The 9,265-nt window shown below is 40.6% G+C and overlaps 1 protein-coding gene across 1 annotated transcript; it reads right to left on the reverse strand.

Moving 5' to 3' along the window:
* Nucleotides 1-2,423: 2,423 nt before the first annotated feature.
* Nucleotides 2,424-5,890, reverse strand: LOC135171648 (uncharacterized). The gene is made up of 2 exons (XM_064138273.1): nt 2,555-5,890; nt 2,424-2,447 (listed from the first exon to the last, which is right to left on the reverse strand). Exons 1-2 carry the CDS (start codon nt 5,888-5,890, stop codon nt 2,424-2,426), a joined length of 3,360 nt encoding a protein of 1,119 aa, XP_063994343.1.
* Nucleotides 5,891-9,265: the final 3,375 nt, after the last annotated feature.

Here is a 9,265-nt window from a genome sequence, read left to right on the forward strand (position 1 = left end):
CTCGTCACTCAACATGAAAGCTGTGTTAATAAGCGTAATTTGATGTCAGGAACGCAAAATGACCGACATTTTGACTCGCCAATTACCCGCTGGCCGGTTTTCGAGGGGGATTGAGAATGTGGACAACCATTTTGACGTACCAACAATAATCGCATCAACTTTTTCTCTGTCAATATGTTGTCTTGGTTATTCAGGAACGAATAGGTATACTCGTTTTTCGTATTTGAGATATTTTCTATGTGACCATTTCGATTGTTGAAAAATTTTCCATGTCCCATGACGTAGGATTTTTCAATTCTTTCGCTTCAAAATTTTTCGTTAGGGACAGTCGGATACTCGTCAATCAACATGAAAGCTGTGTTTATAAGCGTAATTTGATGTCAGGAACGCCAAATGACCGACATTTTGACTCGCCAATTACCCGCTGGCCGGTTTTCGAGGGGGATTGAGAATGTGGACAACCATTTTGACGTACCAACAATAATCGCATCAACTTTTTCTCTGTCAATATGTTGTCTTGGTTATTCAGGAACGAATAGGTATACTCGTTTTTCGTATTTGAGATATTATCTATGTGACCATCTCGATTGTTGAAAAATTTTCCATGTCCCATGACGTAGGATTTTTCAATTCTTGCGCTTCGAAATTTTTCGTTAGGGACAGTCCGATACTCGTCACTCAACATGAAAGCTGTGTTAATAAGCGTAATTTGATGTCAGGAACGCAAAATGACCGACATTTTGACTCGCCAATTACCCGCTGGCCGGTTTTCGAGGGGGATTGAGAATGTGGACAACCATCTTGACGTATCAACAATAATCGTATCAACTTTCTCTCTGTCAATATGTTGTCTTGGTTATTCAGGAACGAACAGGTATACTCGTTTTTCGTATTTGAGATATTATCTATGAGACCATCTCGATTGTTGAAAAAATTTTCCAAGTCCCATCCGTGGTTCTTTTCGATTCTTTCCCTTCGAAATTTTTCGTTAGGGACAGTCGGATACTCGTCACTCAACATGAAAGCTGTGTTTATAAGCGTAATTTGATGTCAGGAACGCAAAATGACCGACATTTTGACTCGCCAATTACCCGCTGGCCGGTTTTCGAGGGGAATTGAGAATGTGGACCACCATTTTGACGTACCAACAATGATCGTATCAACTTTTTCTCTGTCAATATGTTGTCTTGGTTATTCAGGAACGAATAGGTATACTCGTTTTTCGTATTTGAGATATTATCTATGAGACCATCTGTTTTCACTCAAATTAATTGAATGAACTAATTTCTCTGGTAATTGAAATAAATCACATAACACAGTTTTAGTTCTACAAATGCTCACATATATTTTAAAACACTTCAGGTAAAATAACACCTTTAATCTCTTAAACTATGGAATTGAGGGACTGGCTGTCCTGTCGGATACTGACTCGAAAAAGGGGTGTGAAAAATTATATCTATGTGTCGATTGACACGGTAAGGACAATACTGCCGATGTCTTCCCTTCCAATCCTCCTCGTTTCGTCTTGGTGTCCGAAGTTTTCTTGAGGGAAATTGGAAGGGGTCTTCCTTCTGCTGCTTATTGGCTGTCCCTTTTTTTTGAAGGGTCAGTCCGCGAGGACTGAGCCCCCTTTTTTTATAATGCACGTGGCACCACTTCAGACGACAACGAGAGAGTTTTTTGGGTCATTCCAGTTTTATTAACGGAAAAGGGTCATAAATCAAGAATTGTCTAGAATTCTAAGATTTCTAGACAGGGAAAAGGCATAAATTAGAGGATTATTGCAGAAAGGTAAATGTTGTGCGTGTTCAATTTGAGTTTCCCCAAATTCTCTCTCGCTGGCGCGTGAAATGCCCCCACGTGCACGAAACCTTTACAGCCATGACTACATGAAATATTATTAAATATTAATGTTGCTTATGTGCTAAATTAAAATTATTAAATTATGTTAAAGATAAGCCAAACGATCATCTGGTCGTAACATACTCCCGCCGTTGAACACTGGGGTTCAACCGACTTATGCATCAACATCAATTGGCAATGGAGCCAGTTTGCGTACATTTCTTTTTAAATTACCATTATCTGTTTTCACAGTTACAACTCTGATTACATTATCGTCTCCCGGATGTGTTTCGACAATTCTTCCCAATTTCCATCGCAGGCTTGGAAGATTGTCATCTCTCAGAAGGACGAGTGATCCTGGCTTCAACTGGTGATCGCCCTTTGTCCATTTATTTCGAACATGTAAATGGTTTAAATATTCGTGATGCCATCTTTTCCACAAATCTTGTCGAATCTTTTGAACAAGGGCCCAGTTCGGAAGTCGGTTGGAAAGAGTGGTGGTCAGATCTCGTTCAGGTATAGTAGTGAGAGGTCGTCCCATAATTAGGTCCCCAGGGGTCAGTGGTCGTAAATCGTTTGGATCAGATGAACAAGGAGCTAAGGGTCTGGAATTTAAAATTGCTTCTATTTCAATAATTAAAGTATTAAATTCTTCAAAAGTAAATAAATGATTCCCTGTGATTCGAGTTAAATGATATTTGAATGATTTTACGGCCGCTTCCCAGAGTCCACCGAAATTGGGACTTAAGGGCGGCGAAAAGTGCCAATCAATACCTTGGTCTCCCAAGTATTGACTGACTTGATCGTGGAAATTCTGCTGATGGAGTTCTTTAATTATTTGTTTCAACTCTCGATTTGCACCCACAAAGTTTGTCCCGTTATCAGAATAAATATGTCTTGGTCTCCCTCTGCGTGAGACAAAACGTCTAAGTGCTCCGATGAATCCAATGCTGGTCAAATCGCTCACCAATTCCAGATGAACAGCCTTTGAGGCCATACAAACGAAAATTGCTACGTAAGCCTTCACCTGTTTTCTGTTTTGATGTTTTCTTTCCTTGATGGACATCGGTCCAGCATAATCCACTCCTACATGTTGGAATACTCCTGATGGACTACTTGTCACTCTTGATGTTGGAAGATTTCCCATTGTGTAATTGACCTGGATTGGTCTGGCCCTGTTGCATTCAACGCATCGCCAAATTATTTTCCGAATCTGTGCTTTCCCACCCAAAGGCCAGTATCGTTGTCTCAAGGCATATAACGTAGTTTGGGTTCCGGAATGGAGATGAGACAAGTGATGTTCTCTGATGATGAGGTCAGTAACATGGTTATGTTGAGGTAATATGATTGGGTGTTTCTGATCATATAATATATTCGCGTGCTGTAGTCTTCCTCCCACTCGCCACAATCCTTGATCGTCGATGAATGCGTTTAATTGAGACATGTATTTTTGCTTGGTTTTCTTGAGATCAGACGGCCTTTGCTTCAAGTCGTTGGGAAGGGAAAGTACTTGAGCCATCTTTATCATTTTTAATCTAGCCTCATTCCGCTCGTCAACAGAGAGTGGCCCCTTGGGAGTGTTGGTCTTTTTGCGACATGATTTCATGAACCGTAGACAGAGGGCAATAATTCTTTCAGCCTTATGAATGCAGGAGAATTTATTGAGGATGCCCTCATCGATGGTGATGTTGAGGCAGGTTTTAAATTCTTCTTCGGTCCCTGGAAAAATATCTAAGTTCTTCGGCCATTCTTCTTCTGGACCGTTCAACCACGTGGGTCCTACCTGCCACAGCGCATTGTTAGTGAAGTCTGCAGGTAGCTGACCTCGGGAGAGTGCGTCTGCTGGGTTATCGGCTGACCCAATGTGCCTCCATTCACAATTTTTGGTCCCCTTCTGGATTTCGGTGACTCTGTTAGCCACAAAGGTTTGTAACAGGTGTGGTGATTTACTGATCCAGTGTAGGGTAATCATTGAGTCTGACCATAGAACGACTCGTGAAGGATCGAACCTTATGGCCTTCTGCACTGAATTGTATAGCTCCACGAGTGTTAGAGCCGCACAAAGCTCCAGCCTTGGTATACTGATAGTTTTCAGTGGAGCCACTCGAGATCTCGAACAAAGTAGTTGCGTTTTAATTTGGCCATGCACATTGGTTGACCTAACATAAAGGCAGGCTCCGTAAGCAATACTGCTAGCGTCGGCGAATCCATGAATCTCTAAATTGCTCATATCATGTATTACTACGTGACGTTTGAAATGTATATTATTTAGAAGAGGTAGTTGTTGGTAATACTTGACCCATTGCGTGTAAATATTTGTGGGTACCGATTCATCCCATTCTATACCTGCTGCCCAGAGTTGCTGCATCACGTGTTTCGCAGTTAAGGTGGTTGGGCCTAGTAAACCTAGTGGATCAAATATGGATGCAATGTCGGAGAGTATTTCTCTCTTTGTGACTGGTTTTTTCTCGCTTGAAATCTTGTGGGAATAGTTAATGGTGTCGGTTTCTGAATTCCAAAATACTCCAAGAGTTTTCAGAGTTTTGTTGTCATTGATGAACAATTTCTGATTAATTGATTCCTTCGGCAGATGTCTGAGCAGCTCAGGATCATTAGATGCCCACTGACGGATATTAAGACCGCCTCGTTTTAAGCATTCAATGAGTTCTCTTTGGATTGATTGAGCGTCGGCTAAAGAATCGAAACCAGTCAAAAGGTCATCTACGTACATGTCTCGCAACAAGATTCGAGCAGCTTGTGGATACTGTTCTTCGTGATCTCGTGCGAGCTGATGCAGACTTCGGATGGCTAAAAATGGAGCTGCAGATAGCCCAAAGGTAACGGTATTCAACTGAAATCTGGTTATTTTATCGGTTTCGTCACGCCATAAAATTTGTTGATATTTTCGATCTTCTTCTCGTACCCAAAATTGACGGTACATTTTCTCGATGTCGCCGGTTAATACATATTTATGAAATCGAAATCTGAGTACGAGAGAAAAAAGATCGTCTTGAATTGTTGGACCAATCATCAATGCCTCGTTGAGTGAGACTCCAGATGACGTTTTCGCAGAGCCATCGAAAACAACTCGTAATTTAGTTGTAATACTGGTCTCTTTTATGACTGCGTGATGGGGCAGAAAAAGGCCCTCAGGATTTTCTTCTGACGCTTTCGTCATGTGTCCTAATGTTATGTACTCATTGATTACCTCTTCATAAGCTCGACGAATACTAGGATTCTTTTTGAATTTGTTTTCTAGGCTATTTAGTCTTTTTTGCGCAATCTCTATGGACTGACCCAGTTTGACCTTTTTTTCATTGAATGGCAGAGCTACAATATATTTCCCTGACTGGTCTCTACTCACGTATTTTCGAAAATGCTCTTCTGCTGCGATCTCTTCTGGGGATGGATATGTCCTTTTTGGGCCTTCCTCTATCTCCCAGAATTTCGACAGCATGTTGTGAAGCTGTACGTGGTGGACCTGTCGGGGAATTTCTTCATTGCATGCACTGCTATCGCCTCCAATCACCCAACCTAATTGAGTCTTTTGTAAATATAAATTCGACCTACCCTGATTGTGCATTTTAATCTGTCCAATACATAATAGTGACAGCGTTGGACCGGATCCAAGAAGGATATCAATTGGTGCAGGTTTATAAAATTCAGGATCTGACAACTTTATATTTTTTGGTATCTCTATTAGGTTTTTAGGAATCGGTCTGACCGGGACGAATTGTGAAATTGAAGGGATCGTTAAACAATCGAATTTGCCCTGATATTTACCGTCCCGAGATTGTACAGAAATCTTCAATTTCCACTTTGTGTAAGTAGTAAGTCCATTGAGCGTACCTACCGGAATGGAGCATCTTTCCCTTGGAATGTTCAATTTCTCAGCAAAGCTGTTGGTGATGAAGTTTGATGTTGAACCTGTATCCAGAAGTATTCGTCCTGCAACTGGGCTGCGACGATTGTTAGATACGTTGGCCACGGCTGTGAGCAGAATCTGATTGCTGGGATGAGCTCCAATGAGGGTTATCTGTTGATCCATTCCGGTGGTTAGTTGTCAATTTTCATTATTTTTTAGATTCTCGCTGGTACCGTCAGAGCGATCGACATGGATCAGTGTGTTGTGGTTTCCGTCACAGAGTAGACATCCTCGTTTTATGTTGCAATCAGTCGTTTTGTGGTTATTGCGAAGGCAATTCTTGCAGAAACCTCCTGTCTCCACTGTACTCACCCGGGCATCGATTTTCATACGTTTAAATGTATTGCATTTGTATAAGGGATGAAGTCTCTCATCACATAACGTGCACTTTTTATCACTGTTGGCGAAGAATGCTTGAGCGTGATTCCTCTTGAATGGTTTTTTAGCTTCATGAGATTTAAATTCTTCGATTTTGTTATTTTGTGATGATGTTCCGGTGCTACGATTGGTCAAACGTGTTGCTCGTTGTGAAAGAAATTTCAATAATTTCTTGGATTTTGGATAAACACCTTGAACGAGTTTTTCGTCCCATGCTTCGGCTGTAGTTCTGTGCAATTTCATTTCCAGAAGAGCAACGATAGTCTGATCTGCGATTCTAACATCCATACTTTCTAATATTTCCAGGTGTTGTCTGGTAGTATCAACCAATTGAGAGATTCCAGATGCTGTTTCTTTATCTTGTGCGGGTAACGCCAAAAGCAATTTTAAGTGCCTACCAATTAGGATACGTACATCGGAATAGGTATCAATCAAGAGGTTCCAAGCACGGTCATAGTTGTCTGTGGAGATGCTCATCATTTTGATTTTCTCATAGGCTGCTCCGGTTAATGATGAACGAAGATACGACATTTTATCCACCTTGCTTATGTCTTCACGATTGTGTATGAGCGCTTCGAATTCAGCTTTAAAACACAACCAATTTTCGAATTCTCCATTGAATTTTGGTGGTTTAGCATCAGGAAGTTTAACCTTACGCATTTTTATCTTGTTTTCTTCACTGCTTGCTTCCGAGATGTTTGAACGATCATTTTTGGCAGTGGCTACCTGAGACTCGTACTCTGCAACATTGAGGTTGAAATCACTCTCGAGATTATACTTCAAATCGGCTGGATGATGATCATTGTCAGGGTCAAGTTCTTCGAGTCTTTTTATTGTTTCTTCGATTTCTGCGTATTTTTCTTTGTATTTAGTAATGCGTTCTTCTAATTTCCCGTCCAAGGGATCGCGATTCTTGTATAATTTGAGGAACGAGTGTACCGATGTAGTCTGACCTTTGAAGGCTTGGATTTTTCTCAAAATGCCTTTAATTTCTTTTCCTGTTGCACTTGCCATTGTAAGGCTTTTTCACTTCACTTCACAAGTTATTGAGGAGTGTTCACTTGATAATTAATTGTTCGCCGTCTATCCGGCTCGAAGGACCATATGTTTTCACTCAAATTAATTGAATGAACTAATTTCTCTGGTAATTGAAATAAATCACATAACACAGTTTTAGTTCTACAAATGCTCACATATATTTTAAAACACTTCAGGTAAAATAACACCTTTAATCTCTTAAACTATGGAATTGAGGGACTGGCTGTCCTGTCGGATACTGACTCGAAAAAGGGGTGTGAAAAATTATATCTATGTGTCGATTGACACGGTAAGGACAATACTGCCGATGTCTTCCCTTCCAATCCTCCTCGTTTCGTCTTGGTGTCCGAAGTTTTCTTGAGGGAAATTGGAAGGGGTCTTCCTTCTGCTGCTTATTGGCTGTCCCTTTTTTTTGAAGGGTCAGTCCGCGAGGACTGAGCCCCCTTTTTTTATAATGCACGTGGCACCACTTCAGACGACAACGAGAGAGTTTTTTGGGTCATTCCAGTTTTATTAACGGAAAAGGGTCATAAATCAAGAATTGTCTAGAATTCTAAGATTTCTAGACAGGGAAAAGGCATAAATTAGAGGATTATTGCAGAAAGGTAAATGTTGTGCGTGTTCAATTTGAGTTTCCCCAAATTCTCTCTCGCTGGCGCGTGAAATGCCCCCACGTGCACGAAACCTTTACAGCCATGACTACATGAAATATTATTAAATATTAATGTTGCTTATGTGCTAAATTAAAATTATTAAATTATGTTAAAGATAAGCCAAACGATCATCTGGTCGTAACACCATCTCGATTGTTGAATAAATTTTCCATGTCCCATGACGTAGGCTTTTTCAATTCTTGCGCTTCGAAATTTTTCGTTAGGGACAGTCGGATACTCGTCAATCAACATGAAAACTGTGTTTATAAGCGTAATTTGATGTCAGGAACGCAAAATGACCGACATTTTGACTCGCCAATTACCCGCTGGCCGGTTTTCGAGGGGGATTGAGAATGTGGACAACCATTTTGACGTACCAACAATAATCGCATCAACTTTTTCTCTGTCAATATGTTGTCTTGGTTATTCAGGAACGAATAGGTATACTCGTTTTTCGTATTTGAGATATTATCTATGTGACCATCTCGATTGTTGAAAAAATTTTCCATGTCCTATGACGTAGGATATCTCGATTATTTCGCTTCGAAATTTTTTGTTAGGGACAGTCGGATACTCGTCACTCAACATGAAAGCTGTGTTAATAAGCGTAATTTGATGTCAGGAACGCAAAATGACCGACATTTTGACTCGCCAATTACCCGCTGGCCGGTTTTCGAGGGGGATTGAGAATGTGGACCACCATTTTGACGTACCAACAATGATCGTATCAACTTTTTCTCTGTCAATATGTTGTCTTGGTTATTCAGGAACGAATAGGTATACTCGTTTTTCGTATTTGAGATATTATCTATGAGACCATCTCGATTGTTGAATAAATTTTCCATGTCCCATGACGTAGGCTTTTTCAATTCTTGCGCTTCGAAATTTTTCGTTAGGGACAGTCGGATACTCGTCAATCAACATGAAAACTGTGTTTATAAGCGTAATTTGATGTCAGGAACGCAAAATGACCGACATTTTGACTCGCCAATTACCCGCTGGCCGGTTTTCGAGGGGGATTGAGAATGTGGACAACCATTTTGACGTACCAACAATAATCGCATCAACTTTTTCTCTGTCAATATGTTGTCTTGGTTATTCAGGAACGAATAGGTATACTCGTTTTTCGTATTTGAGATATTATCTATGTGACCATCTCGATTGTTGAAAAAATTTTCCATGTCCTATGACGTAGGATATCTCGATTATTTCGCTTCGAAATTTTTTGTTAGGGACAGTCGGATACTCGTCACTCAACATGAAAGCTATGTTAATAAGCGTAATTTGATGTCAGGAACGCAAAATGACCGACATTTTGACTCGCCAATTACCCGCTGGCCGGTTTTCGAGGGGGATTGAGAATGTGGACAACCATCTTGACGTATCAACAATAATCGTATCAACTTTCTCTCTGTCAATATGTTGTCTT

This window comes from Diachasmimorpha longicaudata, unplaced genomic scaffold, assembly GCF_034640455.1.
Source record: "Diachasmimorpha longicaudata isolate KC_UGA_2023 unplaced genomic scaffold, iyDiaLong2 ctg00000070.1, whole genome shotgun sequence".
In the NCBI taxonomy this organism is placed as follows: Eukaryota; Metazoa; Arthropoda; class Insecta; order Hymenoptera; family Braconidae; genus Diachasmimorpha; species Diachasmimorpha longicaudata.

Bases quoted from the DNA above. Each gene is read 5' to 3' on its own strand.
- LOC135171648 (XM_064138273.1), bottom strand. From the start codon at position 5,890: ATGGATCAACAGATAACCCTCATTGGAGCTCATCCCAGCAATCAGATT. The intron at 2,448-2,554 runs GTAAAATCATTC...TTTAAATTCCAG, and splicing joins GTGGACTCTGGGAAGCGGCC to ACCCTTAGCTCCTTGTTCAT.